The sequence below is a fragment of the Mytilus californianus genome, unplaced genomic scaffold (genome assembly GCF_021869535.1).
Source record: "Mytilus californianus isolate M0D057914Y unplaced genomic scaffold, xbMytCali1.0.p SCAF_1, whole genome shotgun sequence".
NCBI lineage: Eukaryota > Metazoa > Mollusca > Bivalvia > Mytilida > Mytilidae > Mytilus > Mytilus californianus.
In genome coordinates, this window is record NW_026262581.1 from 21,469,048 (window position 1) to 21,491,251 (window position 22,204).

The following is a 22,204-nucleotide window of genomic DNA, read 5'->3' on the forward strand; positions in this document are numbered from 1 at the left end:
TAATAAAAGAATGAGTTTGCTCTCCTATGGATTTTTTCCCTTACCATTAACAATATGAAAATAATAAAAAGTGGTACTTGCTACATACCATGCAGTATATATATAATATTTTGAAAGTGCCTGTTCAGAAAGTCATAATGATTAATTTGAAATTTTCAAAATTCTGTGTATTCAAAAACTTGTTGTAAACATTTACAATTTCTTAATTATAATTTTTTAAATGCAATGTTAAATTTGTCAAAATCAGAATCTAGAAAATCTATGAGGCCTTTCTGTTCAACTTACATTTTAACGTAATGTGATAATATTTTGCATATAAAGGACAATCTGACACAGAAAGTCTTAAGTTAACAGACAATTGATAATTTAAATAATTAACAAGATCAAAGACCCTATGACACTGAATTAAATGTGGTTCTTTATACCAGAAACAACCAAGGACATTGCTTTATTGAAATCACTGTAGGTGTTTAGACAGATCTGTGATGCAAAGTCTTTGATTACTGATTCATTGTTTGACATCATTTAAAGATCTTCGCAGATCTGTCAGCAAACAGCAAATTTCCTGTTCTTCGAAAAATCTTTAGATTGTTTTCAATCTTATTAAAATATGACTTTAAGTAGGTCTGAATTATTTTTTTTTTTTAGATTTCTAATTCTTTTTGGTGGCAGACTTGACTTACATTCAAAGCAGCTACAAATTCATCTGTTTCGCTGCAATCCTGTAGTGGATAATATGTACACATGTGGTTCTTGATACACCATGTACAGTTGAACTTGCTCAGACTACACTTGTAACATCTGAAAAGAAATGAAAATTTTACACATAAGATGAATATTTATTTTGTAGAGACCATATTAGTACTTTAATTTCTAAATCTGAACACTGAACATTAAGCAAACAACAATCAATCCTATAAATTGGAATCCTGTCAGTCATGTACTTTTATCGATCAATATATCAACCTGAATCAAAATTTGGATTCATCTGATTCCAAGGAAAGTAGGTATATGTTGCATACGGGTAATCATTTTAGCAGCCTTTTAAGTGATGTAAGAAAAGGACAAATTTAATTTGGAAATACTTTCGTCACTTCTTTTGGTTTTATTTGCAAAGAAATAAGACCAAAATAAAAATAATTTCTTGTTTTCATCCAACTGTTTTCCCTAGAAATTTTTGAAGGAGGGAGATTGACTAACAAAGGATACTGGTCATAAAGTCTGAAGGATGAGGAATTGTACATGTATACAGCTAAAAGGAATTTCAAAATTCATTGGATGGGACCTGAACTAATGCATGGGGGCCACTTTACGTAAACCCTCTTGAGAAAACGACTGCTTGATCCTAAGGATTTGATTGATTAATTGCAAATCAACTTCCAGTGGCAAATATTTCAAGCATATTCAGGATGAGAACATTCCTAGAATTTAATTGTTTTAAATTCCTATGCTCAGAGCTGGATCTATAATACCTGTATTGATATATGTGAAAAACATTATCACTGAGGCATCACCTTAAAAAACCAATTTTCTGAGGAAACATTTACAGAGAGTCTGGTTAGTATCCCAGCTCAATTGAATAACAAATTTCAACATATACACTAATAACTAATGTCTGTTTTTGATTAAATCATTACCATATCATTTGGAAAAATATTATTTTTGTTATTTTCAGTGTTTATCTATAAAATAAAAAAAAAGCCTGTGTCTATACTGATAACTACATTAGTGATATGTTTTGTCTATGGCTCCTATTGATTATAATGAAAGTATCATTTTAAAGTCTGTATGATTGATGGACAGCCTGTAAAAATCTTAAATTGCTCTAAGAGAAGATGTATATAACTGTTTCACAGACCTATCATTATTTTCTTATCAGTATAAAATTACAAGTATCGTAATAATTCTCTATTTTTGCTATCTGTTTTGCACTTGAGATGTTGAGTTTTTTTTTTATTTCATAATTTTTACTATTTTTTTTTAATTGTGTATCCTCATACATCAGCTATTACTCTCAAATGCAATCCCACTTAGATAAACAGAAGCAATTTACCAAGCACCCTAGCAATATATTGTACATTTAGTTGGAGGCTTGGATTGTAATTTTACATTTAAAGTAAACAATCCAAATCTGTTTACCATACACCCTAGCAATATACAGTACATCTAACTGAAGGCCTGGTTTGTAATCTTACATCTTCAGTAAACAATCCAAGTGGTTTACAATACACCCTAGCAATATACTGTACATTTAACTGAAGGCCTGGTTTGTAATCTTACATTTTCAGTAAACAATCCAAGTGGTTTACCATACACCCTAACAATATATAGTACATTTAGTTGGAGGCTTAGATTGTAATTTTACATTTGAAGTAAACAATCCAAGCTGTTTACCATACACCCTAGCAATATACAGCACATCTAACTGAAGGCCTGGTTTGAAATCTTACATCTTCAGTAAAATATCCAAGTGGTTAACCATACACCCTAGCAATATACTTTACATCTAACTGAAGGCCTGGTTTGAAATCTTACATCTTCAGTAAAATATCCAAGTGGGTTAAACCATACACCCTAGCAATATACTTTACATTTAAGTGAAGGCCTGGTTTGCAATCTTACATCTTCAGTAAACAATCCATGTGGTTTACCATACATCCTAGCAATAAACTGTACATTTAACTGGTGGCCTGGTTTATAATTTTACTTTGACAGTAAACAACTGGAGTGGTTTACCATACACCCTAGCAATATACTGTACATTTAACCAGAGGCCTAGTTTGTAATTTTCCATCTTCAGTAAACAATCCAAGTGGTTAACCATACACCCTAGCAATATACTGTACATTTAACCAGAGGCCTAGTTTGTAATTTTCCATCTTCAGTAAACAATCCAAGTGGTTTACCATACACCCTAGCAATATACTGTACATTTAACTGGAGGCCTAGTTTGTAATTTTACTTTTACAGTAAACATGAGGGGATAATCTTTATCAATGTTTCTCATTCAGTGAAGGTTAATACAATTTCAGGTATACAGATACTTTCATTGCATGCTAAAAGTCTATGTTCCAAGAGTAGTACTCTTAAAATAGACAGAAAAAATAGGTTCACCAAATATCCATTATATTCTTTATTCATAATTCTACAAAACTTTTCCCTAATTTGCAGCAATGGAATCCAGAAGTGCAAATTGGAAGCCAGACAAGAGAAGTATAAGGAAAGTGCAAAGAATTATAAATTCAAATTTCTACAAAAAAGTGTGATAAACAGTAATTCCCACACCACCACTTACACTAATATAACCATAAATAGGTGACAACTCATTGCTGTGGGACAGATGGGCTTGCTAATGGCTTAAAACACATTATAATGAATATATTCATTTATGTACCAAGTCTAGACAAACTATCTAGGGAGAGATTCTTTTTTGTTTTTTCTTCAGTCAGAGTGATTGTTCTCATTAAACTTTGGAAATTACGATACATGTAAAGACAGTTTTGAAAATTGAATTCAGATTTACAGGCTGCTTGTTTAGCTATTAAAATTTCATTAATCACTTGTAAGAATTATCATATATGTCATATATGATTAGTTCTGCTTCTCCAATTCCAACATATCTTTCTTCCATATCAGACAACTTTTTTGATATCATCCTACAATATATTTTATTTCAATATTAATTTTAATCTTTGACTAAGCTTTTTTAAAAGATTTAATGCCATAAAATGTCAAAGATTATCATGTTTCTTTTAAAGAAAAAAAATTAATTTAGAAAAACCTATTTCTATTTTCAGGACTTTTTTCATTTAATTTTAATATCCTTACAGTATCTAAATTAATGCAACCTGCATCTAAAGTCATTTTATTGTAAGTTATAAATGTCGTTAAGCTGTCAAACCAAATGAGAGCAAACATTAAAGTATTGCAAAAACCCTTTTATTATAGACATGTAGTCCTAATTTTTGAATAAATTCCAGATTCTTCTTGCCTTATCTTTTCCAACTGTCACTGAAATTGCTTGATTTCAACCATGAACACTTTAATACCACCAGATACTAATACTTTTATTACCATTCCTTCATATAAATAAAACAAAGATGGCTGATTGATTGTAGCCAAATTGTGATTTATTCTTTTATAAATTGGAGTAAATTAATTGCAAGGAAAAAAACTCTGCATACAGAACAAGAGTGAATCACTAATCATTTATTGAATTGTTAAATCTTCTAATCAACCATGAGCAACAGTTGGCGGTGCATCTTCAGTCAATACTATCGTAGCGAAGGTCTATGCAAAGATTTTCAGAAGCATCCTGTTTCAATGGCCAATTCCAGTTCAATTCTCTAATCAACCCTAAGCAACAATTGTAGGCTTAAATTCTAATTCATCATTGTCAGTTGTGTCTGTCCCAAATGCTTTAAAGTGTGAACTGTCATATCTGTGTGACAGATTTCCTAATAGTCCCACCATATTACGACTAAATCAAATCAAGCAAAGTCTTAAAACTCCATGCATCTTCGTCATTCTAGCTGTAAAGTGTAGAAGTGACAATCTTTCTGTAAATCTACAAAATTTCGAGGCAAAGTCTCAAAACCTGATGCATCTTACTCATTCTAGCTGTAAAGTGTTCAATGTCAGTTTTCTGTGACAGTCTCTCAGTAAGTCTACAAAATTTCAGGGAAAGTCTCAAAACTTGATGTATCTTAAGTAATTTTAGATGTATTTTAGTGGTGAATGTCAGTTTTCTGTGACAATCTCTCTGTAAGTCTACAAAATTTCAAGCAAAGTCTCGAAACTAATGATACATCTTCGTCATTCTAGCTGTAAAGTGTACAGTATCAGTATTCTGTGACAATCTCTCTGCAAGTCTACAAAATTTCAAGCAAAGTCTCAAAACTTGATGCATCTAAGTCTTTTTAGATGTAAAATGTAGAATGTCAGAAATTTGTGATAATCTCTCTAAAGTCTACAAAATTTCAGGGAAAGTCTCAAAACTTGATGCATCTAAGTCTTTTTAGATGTAAAGTGTAGAATGTCAGATATTTGTGATAATCTCTCTAAAGTCTACAAAATTTCAGGCAAAGTCTCAAAACTCAACGCATCTTCTTCTTAGTCATGCCAGCTGTAAAGTGTAGAATGTAAGATACTGTGACAATCTCCCTGTAAGTCTACAATATTTCAGGCAAAGTCTTAAAACTCCATGCATCTTAAGTCATTCTAATGGTAAAGTGTACAATGTCAGATATTTGTGACAATTCTTTTGGTAAGTTTACAAAATGCATGTCAATCTATGCTTTATAGTGACAAGTGTACATCTGTAAATTGCATCACCCTCATTATGTCTGGTCCAAAAAAGAGTTTCATGTCTTGATGTCTTGTCAGAAGTGTTAACACATCATGTTTTGAAATCAGGTCAGAAAAGTGGTTCTCCTTCTGTTATGCCTTGTCAGCAGTATTATTCATGGTGTAATGTTAGTTGGAAAAGAAATTTCGTATGTTAATGTCTGATCATAATAAAAATATCTTTTCCAGCATTGCCAAAATGGTTTTTCTTGTTGAAATGTTTGATAAAAATTTTGTTTCCTAAATATATATATGTTATGTATAAAAATATAATATTTTTATACTGATATGTTTGTTCATATTTATATATACATCCTTAAATACCATACTGTCTGCCCGCAAAACAGCAATTATTTCATTCAATTTCAGGTAAAAAGGTTCACATGTACTGTTATCCGTAAGTCAAGTCACCAGATATCTTGATGTTAAACTAAGAAACTTATAACATGGATGAGGTTTCTTTTTGGACCTTAAGGGCATACGATACAGTTACAGGGGAGGTAATGACGTTGCTAACGTAAATTGTTATTTTCGCGACGTCAAACTGTGACTTATCGGGAAAAGATGCAGTTTTCGACTGATTTTTATCATTCAAACTGATTTAACTTGAAAACGAGTTCATGGACTCCTCTTTTTTAAAATGACATTTGTTTTGATTACGTATGAAGATTATGTTTACCAATTTTCATGAAAAAGTCAATAGTGCAATTTTTTTAAATTTGATAAATATACAGCAAAAAATGACGTTTTTTTTCTACAATCATAATCATTTGATTAATATGAGTTATTTGTAAAAATGAAATGTACAAATTTATAGAACGTTTATATAAAACAGAAATTACAAATAATTTAACAAAAAACAGCTTGCATTTATCTTTTAAAACAAAAAAATTATGTATTTCTATCGAAAAGAAAAAAAACGTCCACAAATCCGAAATTTGAGGAAATATCTGAAATTTCAACCTCAATTTACTCAAAAAGTAGCACATGATGGTATATTTTTTATTTCATATTTGATTTAATCAGGTAAAAATTAGCCTACATGCAAATTTTCATCAAAATTTCATTATGGGATCAAAACTGTATCGTATGCCCTTAATAAATTAAACACACTCAAACCAGTCTGAATAAAACCAGCACCCACTATCCAATTGCGTTTACAGGCCTACAAATGCAAGTGGATAGTGGGGACTGGTTTTAATCAGACTGCATTCAAACATATATGTTTATAAATCTGTATAAGAAAAGTTGGTGTTAATGAGAGCTTAGTCAGTATAAATTGGTACACCCTTTCAGAAAAGTTGTTGTTAATGAAATTTCAGTCCATATAAATCTGTACACCCTTCAGAAAAGTTGGTGTTATGAAAGCTTAGTAAGTGTAAATCTGTACATAGTTTTAGAAGAGCTGGTGTTAATGAAAGCATAGTAAGACATCTAATATACCAAATCAATATAATAAAAGCAATTTTTATCAAGTTATTTATAGTCCATCTTGTAGTAATACAATTTAAAGCGATTATGATACAATTATTATCTCTGCTAAATTAATCATATCAAAAAAGTTGCCCAAGATTTAGAGGACAATAGATTTGACACAGAAAATGATATAATTATTTCCATGGCTTATTAATCAGTGTCAAAACCTGTAAAGAGGCATCATTATATTTGCAGAGAATTTTTACGGAGCAAATATTGGCTAATTTGGACACATAATATCTGTGTAAATAAAAAATCAATCATATTAAATCAGGACCAATTTCCTGCAATCACGGAGAAAACATTGTTATGGTGACAATATCCAAGTGTTCTATACAGTTTAATGTTGTAAAATAATTTACATTGACAATGAAAACGGTTTTATGAACAAAAGTGTTTTACAATCAAAACCATATATACAGAATCTGTTGCATTCAACAGCACTTCATGGATTAACCTTAATAAGTAACAAAAGGAAACCAAAAGTTTTGAAAAAACAAAGATATTTAAGGAATGACTGTAATATTTTTTCTGTCTATGAAGATATAACATCAAAAATGTGGTGCACACTGAATAACTCGCGTAGCGGATTATTTTAAAGTGTACACCACATTTTTTATGTTATTTCGAATAGACAGAAAAAATATTACAGTCATTTCTTATAATTTAATTCTAAATTCCATTTTAAACCGGAGTAAACCATGAAAAAAACGTTGATGACGTCACGGTCACATGACAAAATTATGTCTATGAGCTGATAAACAAAACAACGTCAGCCAATCAGAAGACGTGTTACATCTAAAACTAAATTATATATATATAACTTAAGGAGAAGGTGGGAATGCCATATTTTAACATACGACAAGCTACCATTAAAAAAAAAAGCCTGAAGAAAACACACAAAGTTTCTCAGAGATCACTTTTGACTCTGGGGTTAGGTAAAAATTACAAAATTTTAACAAGATGATTCATGCATTGAATTGAACATTTCCTAAATAAATATGTCCACAAAATCGCGTTATTTGTATGCAAATTTGCATCTTGACATTTTACTCTGGTTACCTATCTTTTCATGTTTTAATTTACGATTAAAATCAAAGGATTTTCATACAGTCAGATAAATTGAAAAAGAACTTTTCTTATTTTCTTCAAACACGTTATACAAGGGTCAGCTTTGAGTCTGTATTATCCTGTTACAATCTGGCTGGCTTATAAAAGGGGGCAGGAATGATCACATGACAAATTCAGGTCAAGGTCCCCTTATAAAAAAATAAAATAAAATAACGTCAATCGATTTAGGAAAACTGATAAAAACATGTAACTATGCACCAAAACTACCATACGAAGAAAAAAAAAAAACAACAAAAAAGTTAACCTCCATAGATTAAAGAAAACCGATAAAAATATAGTGTATTATATCACAATGCAATGGTAACAGACAGGTGTACAAATATTTACCTAGACACCCTCAACACAGAAAATTATCAATGAAATTCTGGGCGACTGCAGTGTGAGTTTGAACTTTAGGTTAACTCCTTCAGGAAATACCTAATCTTACCTTGCATGTCTTAACACCCCTTCTGAATGACAACAGAATTATCGGTTATTGACTGAGTCATACAATGTCTGGCTAATAGTTATGATATGATAGTTTACTTTTGTTGAGTAAGGTCTGATAAACTGGACTTTAAGAAACTGTTATTTAAAAAAATACAAGTCTACCTAAAAAAAATCTGTTATCATAAAATTTATATGTTAAACTATCCGCTACCAATCAATCAATTACAAAAAAAGTGCAAACTGTCAATTTCAATAATTAGTTGGACAGTGTAGGATTGTAGGTGAACTAATTTTTTTCTTAGCAGTGCTGACAAATACGTCTATAATTAAAAGTTAATGTTTAAGCTCTGTTTTTTTTAAGGTGGTTGCAGTTGCTTGTACAATTTTTATTTTTTTGGAGGAAATATTTTTTGTAATGATGGAGGCCATATTTGATGGTGGATATTTAGTCATCTTATAGGGGATTACAAACACATCATTTTCTTAAAATTCTATAGCAATTGGACCAAAACAGGATTTTGTGACTTTTTTTATCTCTTTCTAAAAATTTTACTCCTTAGTGCTTTTTTAGCAATAGCCCCAGCTTTGGTCTGGTAATAGGTAATCAAACACAACATTTAAATTAATTCACCTATGGTTCTAACTCACTCAGAGATTTCAGAGGAGAAAATTTCTTTTAAAGTTAATGAGAAATGACAGACGACAGACATCAAAGTGATGGCAAAGCATCACACTAACCTTTGGGCCAAGTTTCAAGTCATTAAGTGAGCTAAAAAAAGAAGCTAAGAGCAAGTATATCATGCATTATCTAGCCTATTTATATCAACTTTCAGGATAAGAACAAGTACAGAACTCCGATCGTAATTGACCCTTGTTGGAAGATCATGTCTGTCAACTGAAACACCGGAAGAACTCTCTTTGCCCAACTTGATTGTAATTGACAAAAGAAAGAATAATAACAATCTTTTATCTTATGAACATGAAATGTAATATATGATAAAATAAACCCTATTTCCTCAATTTGTGTCAACACCTTAAGTACCAATAAACTATTGCTTTGTGTTATAATTCAAGTAAGTCTAGGACTGTCTGGCATATTGTTAACAATTTAAAAGACTACTGCTTAAAATATCTTTACAAAATATTGTACAATTGTAGAATATATAAAAGAGGCGGAAGATACTCAAGGGTAAATTTACACTATGGATTCATTATAATTTGAGGTGTACTCATTTTTTGAGGATTTCATGGGTACAGGTAAACTATATTGTTAAGAATCCAGCAAATAACAATATTCCCTTAGGCTTAATTGATGAATGTTGTAAAAACCTACATCATAGCAAAAGATAGAACAGACAAGCAACATCACCTCCCCTCCCCTCCCTCCCTCCCCCCCCCCAAAAAAAAAACCAAAAACAAATAAAGATAGTTAAGTTTTTACACAACTAACAATACCTCTTGTCCTCCACCATCTAAAAACAAAATCATATACTTACGCATCATCACTGTGTACCTCACAATCAAAGAAGGTGAAGTTAGTGGACACAAACAAACGTTTGTCGATGACAACTGACAACTTCATAATTATGTGATCTGAAATGGAAAAAAGAACATCAACTATGATTTAAAACCATGAAAGAAGCTTCGAGACGTCAGTTTCTATATATTAGATAACGCTTACCTTCACTGTTGTTACTATTCCCAACAATTTTTGTGTTATCGTTAATTAAGTTTTTTTTTGGAATGGCGTTGGAAATAACAGGTACTAATTTTCCCATTTCAAATCTTATAGAATTACATATCACATAATTGTTATTTGTCACCAGCAAAATGACAGGTATCATTTGTGGAGCAGAAACTTATATAACGTACCCTTCCTGAGCACCTGACTTAATCACTACTAGATAACGATTGGTTTCATGTTGATCAATTTAAGCATCTTCTGACATTTTTAAAACCAAAATGTTTGGAAATTGTGATTTTGATAGCATAAGAGATATCTTACCAAAGAAATAAACAATCTTTCAGGCAGGAAATATATACAACTTATCTCACAAACAGAACTGACATTTCCCTTCATATCAGTTTGATTATTAAAATTACAAAAAATTAAATATCTTATCAGATCAGATGCAACAGTCAGAATTGCTGTCCTAATTAATATTATTTATCAAATATTTGTCACTGCACATTAAGCAAACATCAATCAATCAATCAATCTGACAAATTATTGTTGAACCAAAGATTTGTAGATGCTTACATCTTTACTTTGAACTTAGATATGATGAAAAGACAAGCAAATGAACAAATGAAATTATCCACTACCTACAAATGTACAAAGATGCTTAGCAAATAGTAATCAATCAATCAATCCACTACCTTAAGGATGTACTTGGGTCAGGTTTAGGAATTGCTGTCAGATGTTAGGACTCCTTGGTTTTTTTCCTACAATACGGGCTAAAATATTTTGCCCCATTTTCTTTTCATATAAAACTTCAATAGCTCATAAAAGGTCATTTAAAAACAAAAATTTAAGCAGATTCTAGATTTCTTTTCTTTCGATTTGAGACCCAAATAATACCAATGCAAATATAAGGTAAAAGTCTGAGTCAACCTTTTCGCGCCATTTTTAAATAAAATGTTCCACTGGGCGCAGCTTGATACGACCGCAGAGGTCGAGCCCTGAACAGTTGGGGCAAGTATGGACACAACATTCAAGCTTGATACAGCTTTGAATTTGGATTGTGATTAAATATTTGACACAGCATAGGTTTCTGATACAGAATGAATGTGGTCTAAGAACTTAAAAATTTTTAATTTACCTATTCAAACCATATCATCATTATTATTTGCTTTTATATATAAATCAGAAATAACCAATTTAAAATGGAAAATTTTAAAGAAAAAAAAAGGAAAAAAAGGAAAAAAATTTTTTTTAAACCCCTTGTGATTCATCACCCCCAAACTCAATCTCAGCCTTCCCTTTGTGGTATGGTACCTTGCAGTACAATTTCAGAGAGATCCATACACTTGACCACAAGTTATTGTCTGGAAACTAGAAAAATGCTTGTTTTTAGGCCCCTTTTTGGCCCAAAATTCCTAAACGTTTAGGGCAATTACCCCCAAACTGAAACCCAGCTTTCCCTTTGTGATATGGAACCTTGTAGTACAATTTCATAAAGATCCATACACTTACACACTAGTTATTGTCCTGAAACAAGAAAAATGCTTTTTTTTGCCCCTTTTTTGCCCCTTATTCCTAAAATTTTGAGGCCATTACCCCCAAAATCAATCCCAGCCTTCCCTTTGTAGTATGGGACCTTGTAGTACAATTTCAGAGAGATCCATACACTTGAACACAAGTTATTGTCTGGAAACTAGAAAAATGCTTTATTTTTGGCCCCTTTTGGCCCCTTATTCCTAAAATTTTGAGGCAATTACCCCCAAAATCAATCCCAGCCTTCCCTTGGTGGTATGGTACCTTGCAGTACAATTTCAGAGAGCGACGACGACGACGACGCCACATCATACCAGCGTTCGTATAAAAATTAAATATATCAAATCCATAACCTATCAATATTTTAGCTTATTTTGTTCCTTAACTTATGCTCTTCTGACTTATAGTATCAATTTTAAATTCTAGATTTTTTAATTTCACCTAAGTACATCCTTAACTACCTTGCACAAAGGTATAATAATATGACTTTTTTTTCTGAAAGGTCTCATAAGTAACAAGTTCAACTGATTATAGTATTAATTGATTTTTGGTGTTTAATGCCACTTTCAGCACTCTTGGCAGCCAGTTTTAATTGATAGAGGAAGTAAGAGTTCAATGACCTTTGGAAGGATATTATTATATTATTATAGTATTACATTTATTTATTTGCTATTTCAAAACTAAAATGCAATTAAATAAAATGCTCCGCAGGGCGCAGCTTGATACGACCGCAGAACAGTTGGGGCAAGTATGGACACAACATTCAAGCTTGATACAGCTTTGCATTTGGATTGGGATTAAATATTTGACACAGCATAGGTTTCTGACACAGAATGAATGTGGTCTAAGAAATTAAAAATTTTAAATTGGACATTCACCTATTATGGTCCAATATCCAAAATCTAAATACATGGTTAGATTCAGCATATCAAAGAACCCCAAGAATTCAATTTTTGATGAAATCAAACAAAGTTTAATTTTGGACCCTTTTGACCTCAATGTGGACAAAGTTGATAACGGGGCCCAAAAATCAAAAATCTAAATACATGGTTAGATTCAGCATAAAAAAGAACCCCATATATTCAATTTTTGTTAAAATCAAACAAAGTTTAATTTTGGACCCCGATTTGGACCAACTTGAAAACTGGGCCCTATCAAAAATCTAAATACATGTTTAGATTCAGCATATCAAAGAACCCTAAGAATTCAATTTTTGTTAAAATCAAACTAAGTTTAATTTTGGACCCTTTGGACCTTAATGTAGACCAATTTGAAAACGGAACCAAAAATTAAGAATCTAAATACACGGTTAGATTCGGCATATCAAAGAACCCCAATAATTCAATTTTTGATGAAATCAAACAAAGTTTAATTTTGGACCCTTTGGACCTCAATGTGGACCAATTTAAAAACGGGGCCCAAAATCCAAAAACTAAATACATGGTTAGATTCAGCATATTAAAGAACCCCAAGAATTCAAGAATAAAACCCCATTGAAATTGGTCAAGAAATAAGCAATTTATACGAAGTATCTTCTTTTGCACAATACTGTGCAATTAAATATTTCTTGCTATTGCACAATACTGTACAATTGACAATTTCTTGCTATTGCGCAATATTGTGCTATTTGATATTTCTTGCTATTGCGCAATACTGTGCAATTGAAGATTTCTTGCTATTGCGCAATACTGTGCAATTGAAGATTTCTTGCTATTGTTCAATACTGTGCAATTGAAAATTTCTTGCTATTGCACAATACTTATTATATAATAATTTACACATCCTGTTTGGTGTGTATCTCCTACCATATCATTATTATTTGCTTTTAAATATAAATCAGAAATAACCAACTTAAAATGGAAAATTTTAAAAGGAAAAAAAAAGGAAAAAAAAAAAATCCCCCCCCCCAAATTTTTTGAACCCCCTTATGATTCATCACCCCCAAACTCAATCCCAGCCTTCCCTTTGTGGTATGGTACCTTGCAGTACAATTTCAGAGAGATCCATACACTTGAACACAAGTTATTGTCTGGAAACTAGAAAAATTTGTAAGGGTTCCGCGGAACCCAGTGTCTCGCCTACTTTTGCTGTTAATCACAGGCTCAACAAAAATGAGGAAAAAAATTAATAAAAATATTCCTCTCTATACTATCTTTTGATTGTAAGTAGCTTCTGTCCAAGTTTGGTAAAAATCCAGGATAGTTTATGAATCTAATAAATGTTTTAAAAACTTAAACTGCAGACTGTATGTAATGTTAACTGGAAGAAAAACTAAGTCCATTTATAAGTAAAATATGGAAAAAATGGAACAAAATTTTAACAAAATTTCCTTCTAGATACTAGCTTTTAATCATAAACAAGCTTCTGTCCAAGTTTGGTACAAATCCAGAATAGTTTAAGAAAGTTGTTAAAATTTTAAAAACTTTAACCACAGAGTGAATGTAATGTTAACTGGCAGAAAAACTAAGTCCATTTATAAGTAAAATACGGAAAAAATGGAATTTTTTTTTTACAAAATTTACTTCTGGATACTATCTTATGATCATAAACAAGCTTCTCTCCAAGTTTGGTAAAAATCCAGGATAGTTTAAGAAAGTTATTAAAATTTCAAAAACTTTAACCACAGAGTGAATGTAATGTTTCCTGGCAGAAAAACTAAGTCCATTTATAAGTAAAATACGGAAAAAATGGAATTTTTTTTTTACAAAATTTACTTTTGAATATTATCTTATGATCATAAACAAGCTTCTGTCCAAGTTTGGTAGACATCCAGGATAGTTTAAGAAAGTTATTAAAATTTCAAAAACTTTAACCACAGAGTGAATATTTGTGGACGCCGCCGACGACGACGACGCCGACGGAATGTAGGATCGCTATGTCTCGCTTTTTCGACAAAAGTCGAAGGCTCCACAAAAATGTGTTTTTTGGCCCCTTTTTGGCCCCAAATTCCTAAACAATTAGGGCAATTACCCCCAAACTCAAACCCAGCTTTCCCTTTGTGATATGGAACCTTGTAGTACAATTTCAGAAAGATCCATACACTAACACACAAGTTATTGTCCTGAAACTAGAAAAATGCTTGTTTTTTGCCCCTTTTTGGCCCCTAATTCCTACAATATTGAGGCAATTACCCCCATCATCAATCCCAGCCTTCCCTTTGTGGTATGGTACCTTGCAGTACAATTTCAGAGAGATCCATACACTTGAACACAAGTTATTGTCTGGAAACTAGAAAAATTGCTTATTTTTGGCCCCTTTTTGGCCCCCAACTCCTAAACGTTTCGGCAATTACCCCCAAACTCAATTCAAGCTTTCCCTTTGTGATATGGAACCTTGTAGTACAATATCATAAAGATCCATACACTTACACACAAGTTATTGTCATGAAACTAGAAAAATGCTTGTTTTTTGCCCCTTTTTTGGCCCCTTATTCCTAAAATTTTGAGGCAATTACCCCCAAAATCAATCCCAGCATTCCTTTTGTGATATGGAACCTTGTTGTACAATGTCAGAGAGATCCATACACTAACACACAAGTTATGTCTGGAAGTTACAAAAATGCTTATTTTTGGCCCCTTTTTGGCCCCTAATTCCTTTACTGTTGGTACCATAACCCCCAAAATCAATCCCAACCTTCCTTTTGTGGTATTGAACCTTGTGGTAAAATTTCATAGAGATCCATTCACTTAAACTAAAGTTAGAGTGCGAAAACCAATGTGTCTTTGGACGACGCCGGACGACGCCAGACGACGACGACGACGACGACAACGTCATACCAATATACGACCACAAAAATTTTTTTGCGGTCGTATAAAAATCAGTCTCTGTGTGGTCAACATAGGACACCAGATACCTATTCTAGATACCCAAAGGTCAATTATCACTCAAGTCTATCGATTCAAAAACTAACTAAGTTGTCTTTCTGCCACTTTATCCTGGGCTTCCAAACAATACCCTAATAAAGTGTCAATATACCCTAAGGACACACCCCTTACATCAGGAAAGTACAAAAATATTAACATAATTTCAAACAATTTGTGAAATGTCAACCCCCATGAGAACCTTACTTCCCCTTGCAAGGAAAACAGTTAACACCAATACATAATTCAGAAAACAACCTGACATGATTCCCCCAACCGTCAAACAGCTTTGCCTTGGAATGCAATCAAGAAACAATTCCCTTGATATCACACAATTTTATTGCGATCTGAAGCAAAGTACATCTATCTATGTCAGCACTTCATGAACAGGTCATTACTAAGATTCTAATCGTCTTAAGTGATATATTCCTCATTTAAACTTAAAATAAAGCTTTGCTAATGATTGTTTCATTTGATGTCATTACTATGTATTATGTAATAAACAATGGTCCTTAAAAGACAATTGCAAGTTGAAAACAGATGTAATTAAAACATATCCGCTCTAGTAATGCTTTAGAATTTTTATTATATATATCTTTGAACTGTTACAAAAATTTTGCTTACCGGTACTTTTTTGCAGAAAAAGAAAACAAAATACCAATTAGATTTCAAGATTCTCCAATGTCTTTATTTTAATAAAGAAAACAAGTGTTTTGTGTGTAGCTGTGAGGTACTTTTTGGACACTTTTTTCATTACAGAAATATATGTGACCATGCACACTAAACCAATTGATTTTGTTGAACTGGTTTCCTTAATTGGTGTCAAAATCATCTGCGTAATGATAGATTAAATGTTAGCAGGGTATAAGTAGCCATTTTTATCTTCATTTTTCTAGAGAGAACAAATGGATATGAGAGTTTTGAAAATGGTATTGATACATGTAAAATGTAAATGGGAGAATTACTTGAGAACTGAAACTTTTTTGTACTTAAATAACAGTGGCCAATAAAGTTACTAACAGAAATTCAAAGGCAAACAGTGTCCAAAGTCATTTTATAGCAAGTGTTTAGAATTAAGTTTGCTCCAAGTCTTGAAATCTACACTTTCCAAAATGGATTGGTTTCAGGGGTCTGGCAATGCTTTGATTTGGATGCATATATCAAAATCTTTATTTTCCATCAGGTAAAACAGGCAAATGTTTGTTTAAATTCTGTTTTTGGGGTAAAATGTCATATTAAGGTTATAAATCTGATCTAATGTGGGGTAATTCTACCATCCTCCTATAGGTTACAATAACATAGAAAAAATTTAATAGTGAAAACATTTTCTGACACTGATACTGTTTAAGTTTTCACTTTACATACCAAAACCTTTTAAAAATTCATTAGTATTATAACCGTAAATTCCACAAAAACCCTAAGACATTTGAAATGTGAGAAAAAACAAGCATGTATTCCAATTTAATTGTCAATGATTTCAACATTATACACACCCTTCAATCTTGGAAAATAATCATCTTTTTTTCTCACAACTTTTTTTAGAATAACAATTTAATCAAGATGTACTTGTTGATTCTTGCATCACATGTAAATTAAGCTAATATTCTAATGAGAATAAGCACTTGCACATGTTACGTGAATGCAGAAAATATGCATCTTAGCACCATGAAACCCGTGAAAACAGACGTAACAAAGTTATGTGCAGCGAATATGACTGATTCCGATTACATAATGTAGGGACAGGAATGACAAGCATTCCAATTCTAGTCAATGTTCTCACAATACTGCCTGTACACAAGACAAAAAACAGGTCTTCATAAGAAAGAAGTCTGTATGACATTTATTTAATACTAATTCCTGAGACAGAAGCTATCAAGTTCTCAATTTTGGAGGAGAATTCTTCAAACAGAATTGTCTGGCAGTACTTTTATTCAATTATATTATTAATAGTCTGAGAAGATGGTAAAAAAGGCACTGGTAATTATAACAGTCAAGATTCAACTAAAATAAAGTGTTTGTCAGGAAGTATGCAATATAGGGGTGATGGTATCTAACTGGAAATATATTAACTGACAAAATCATGCCCTGATTGTACAAAATATATACTGGTAATTTGAATAAAACTCTGAAGGCACAGGGTTATTCATCAATGTGACAGCAATCCATAAACAAAAATTAATAACACACCTTCAGGTCACATACAACCTTAAAAAAAATGGACTTAATATGTATAATATGTCAAGCTCTGAATGGAGATGTGATCTTTTGTTGTCAAACCTTTTGTTTAAATGATTACTTTCTGTTGAGTTTGTATTTCTAGTGACACATTGATTTCAAAATTAAAAATGCAGATTCTAGGACAATAAACTCATAAATATCATAACAATTTCATTAAAAAAATTGATATATCTTTAACAATTATCAAGTATTAATGCCAATGCCTTACAAATTAATTCTACAGATTAAAAGCAAGACATGTGCTGTGATATAGGAATTTAAATTTTTGCACAGCAGTCATCGAGATATGAGCTGTGAGGTGATACAGGTTAGGCATGTTTATATATGAGCTGATCTGATAAACAGATGTTAAAGTTATGACAAATATGACAACTTCTTGTGTAAACACAGAATATGAATAAACTATAATTGCAGATCTTTCAAATGTCTTCTAGACTTTCCTGTAAATTTAGTCATTTTCTTTTTTTAATGATAAAATAGCTTTTCCAGAGAAAAAAAATTGAGATTCAATGGCTTTATATTCCCCTTCACAACTATAAAATATCTCAATCTGTCTAAAAACCAATCTAGGTTACAACAAAGTACTTCAAAATGTGAGCAAACATAGCCTTATTCATCTTCAAATAGCCATAATCATACCCCTTACACCTCTGATACTTCAAGCCTTATCATCTTGTTCTTGACATTGTTCCATACCAGCTTGCACAGTGCCCCCTCTCCACCCCCTGTTTATGTATCAATGTTTATCATGTATATTGTACTTATATAAAACCACTACCAATTTACAATTTTTGTCTGTAACAGCTGTGGAGCATGTATACCCAGATAACACTTGTTTTCATACTTCCTACAATTTCCCGTGATTTGCAGACTATTCAGATAGATAATAATGGCGTTACAGACATCTGTCTTTCTGATTTTCAACTCTATTTTTTCTCAAGTGCCCAATGAATGTTTCAAAACCAATTTTGCAATGTAGGCTGTAGATTGACAGGTCATTAATATACCAGTTTTGAATTAACACAGAGGACAATTGATAAGATATTCCTTAAACATAATTCTTTTTTATAATATCTGGGATATTTGTGATGAAAAAAGGGGGGGGAAAATGTTTAAAATGGTGAAAATACAACTGACCAAGGCAAGGCAAAAAAATATGGATGATTTTCGGCAAAAAAATGATATTTTCCTTTTAGATCAAAGGGTTACGCCCTCTATGCCCCCAACTGAATCAGCCACAGCATTTATGCTTTATTTTGTCCTTTATTCAATGCACAATACTCCCTAAATTATGCAATGTTATTCTTAATATCTATGTTGTTGCTATTTACCACAGACTATGACACACAGTCACATTGTCAAACCAGAATACTTGATGTTATCAATGACACTTGCAAACACACCCACTGTCACATAACAGCTTCTCTCTCTCCATGAAAACTACATTATCTAACCCAAAACCTGCATACTGATTGCTTATAACATACAACATGCATACAATCATAAATAAATCACATGGCAACAAGCTTTGTCAGCTTACAACATTAGTAACTGCAAGAAAGTTGACACCAACACTGTATAACTACTCTACATTCTTATGTTGCTCGGTCAAAAATTAATCATATCTGATAAATAAAAATTATCATAAAAAAATTCTGAAATATATTTTTTTACATGTCTACAAAGAGACAAAGAAAATTAACCTGGACACAATGTATAAGTTTCTAATTAAAAAAAATTCATGTGTCACTTTGTCAAAAATTAATCATAATTATGATAAAAAATATTTATTTAAAAAAAAATTCAAATAAAAATTTTTCATGTCACTTCCTGTAAGAATTAACATGGACATTGTATAATATCTTCTTAAACATCTTATATCACTCTGTCAAAAATTAATCATAACTGGTAAAAAAAATTCTATTCTAGAAATTTTTCCATGTCTTATGACTTTCTTAGACAATAAACATGGACATTGTATAAATTCTACTTAAAATTCCTATGTCACTTTGTCAAAACTTAATATTATATCTGTTAAAAAAAATATTCTAAAAATTCTGGAATACATTTACACATCTACCATCTTCCTGAGAGAATTAACCTGGACACTGTGGAAGTTCTAATTTTTAATAATCCTGTGTCACTTTGTCAAAAATTAATCATATCTGATAACAAAAATAATATATTAAAAAATGCTCATATACATTTTTCTTGTCATGACTTCCTGAGAGAATTAACATGGACACTGTGTAAATTCTTATTAAAAATCCTATGTCACTTTGGAAAAAAATTAATCATATCTGATAAAAAAATTCTATTCTAAAATCTTTTAAAAAATTAGTCATATCTGATTAAAAAAATCTTATTCTGAAAATTTTCGAATAATTTTTCGCATGTCTATTGACTTTCCTTGCTATACATTACAAATCAACAGACCCAATATTCATAATATCAGTTACCAGGGATAATAATACAATCAGAATATAAATTGTCAAGATTAACCCCACTTGTCACTGTATACTCCTTTATATACACCCTAGTTCAATGTACTCATTGTTTTACGGAATGTTATCAGCTGTGCTTACTAACCATGAGAAGTTCTTGTTTCATAAGGTGTCCCACTCCTTTTACCCAGTAATAAGTTCAACATGAAGTACTTGTTCCACAAAGCATGGATGAATGAATTAAATTGGCTTTTCAACAGCTGTGGTATGGACTGGGTTTCCAGCAACTTACTAGTTTATCAATATTTAACCGAGATAGTCACAGGTTGTGTAAAATATCACATTTGTTTATAAGAAAAAAACTCTGTAAGTCAATAACTTGTCTATAAGTTATAAGCAGAGCTAGATACTCAATTTCTACCAGTGCAAAGGGAAGCAGAGAGGAAAAGAGAAATGTGTGAAACTAAATGATGCATTACAAAGATTTCAAAATAGATAAATATGTTATATCATTTATATTATGTTTGTTTCAATGATTCACATGAAGAAACAACTGAAGAAAACTACTATTAATTGAGAATGCTTGACAAAAATGAACATGGATTTAACATTTTCAATCTTTTCCAACAGTTAATCTCTGTAAAGTCAACAAATTAGGTATCAGGAAACGTGTTCATGTTAAGTACAAAAGTAATCATACCACATCTCCTTATTTTTATTTCTGTCACTGTAATATTGTAGTAGTAAAGAAGATACCACAAACTTAAGTATGATGACTTTCAACACTTCTGTTAGTAAACAAAGCCTATATCAAAATATAAGTTAATTATTTTCATGTCTTAAAAACAAATTCCTTGCTCTTGATGTCCCAACCATAAAACTATTCGGTGTAAATGCCTTTAATTACCAATACTAAACAAATCAAAATTGGGAAGCACAAACTGTCTGGCTATATCAGAAGAGGAGCATAATAGAGCCCTGAACATTCTAAAAAAATAAAACTTCTCACAAGTTTTATTTATTTCTGTGTTGTATATTTTTATACAACATGAAAAACACGAACCCCACAAAAACTAGGGATGATTTCAGGTGCACTGGAAGGGTAATATGTACCATTTCATATTCTCCTATATATGACCGTTATGGAATATCTGTTCAACAGATGATAGCAGATATGTTCCAAATGTCGTAACTACAATCCCATCCCCTTTTCCCTGAATGTGACCTACCAAATTAGACTTATTACCGGGTTTGTACTAACATGAGCAACACAACAGGTGCCACATGTGGAGCAGGATCTGCTTACCCTTCCGGAGCACCTGAGATCACCCCGTTTTTGGTGGGGTTCGTGTTGCTCAGTCTTTAGTTTTCTACGTTGTGTTTTGTGTACTATTGTTTGTCTGTTGGTCTTTTTCTTTTTTAGCCATGATGTTGTCAGTTTATTTCAACTTATGAGTTTGAATGTCCGTTTGGTATCTTTCGCCTCTCTCCTACAGTATATCCCTTCTGAAAAATCAATCATTACACAGAACTGATATGGTAAAAGTATAAAGCAGAAAACATTCTGTGCCTTAGTGGCCTGTGTCAGACATAAAACATTAATGGTATTATATCTCTCTGACTGTGTTAACAAAAAAAATCTTGCTTATATCCAATCAACTTTAAAAAAATCTTAATTAAAAACCCAAATACGATAAAGATATAATCTTACACAGCTATAAAGCACAGTATTTCCAATTACAACCCATCAATATAGTAAGAACTAATCTAAATTTCAAATTTCTGTCCTCTTTTGTAATAAATTCTTTTGTCAACATCTAGATTTTAATCCCAGAAGTCCCTATAGGAAAATATCAATCAATTTGAACATTTCCCCTGAATAAGATTAAGGCAATGAACAAAATTTCAGTTTAAAATCCCTCCCTAATCAATACTTGTATTTGATAAATAAGACAGAAAACTCTAATGTTCCAATGATTATGTCTGAAGTATCATTATATCTTTAAGTTAGAATGGCATTAATCCATATTTATCCTTTCAAGGTCATTTGAAGGTTGAGTAGC

The 22,204-nt window shown here is 31.6% G+C and overlaps 1 protein-coding gene across 3 annotated transcripts in view; it reads right to left on the reverse strand.

Annotated features, from left to right (window-relative positions):
• The window catches only part of LOC127700652 (plexin-A4-like), a 254,130-nt gene that overhangs the window by 175,475 nt on the left and 56,451 nt on the right, over positions 1-22,204 (reverse strand). For all 3 annotated transcript variants that reach the window (XR_007981679.1, XM_052204230.1, XM_052204219.1), the window contains exons 8-9: positions 9,879-9,975; positions 684-801 (exon numbers count right to left, since the gene is read on the reverse strand). Coding sequence is in view for 2 of the 3 variants with exons in the window: in XM_052204230.1 (XP_052060190.1) it covers positions 684-801; positions 9,879-9,975 (215 nt within the window). In the remaining variant the exon portion in view is untranslated. The remainder of the gene's footprint in view (positions 1-683; positions 802-9,878; positions 9,976-22,204) is intronic.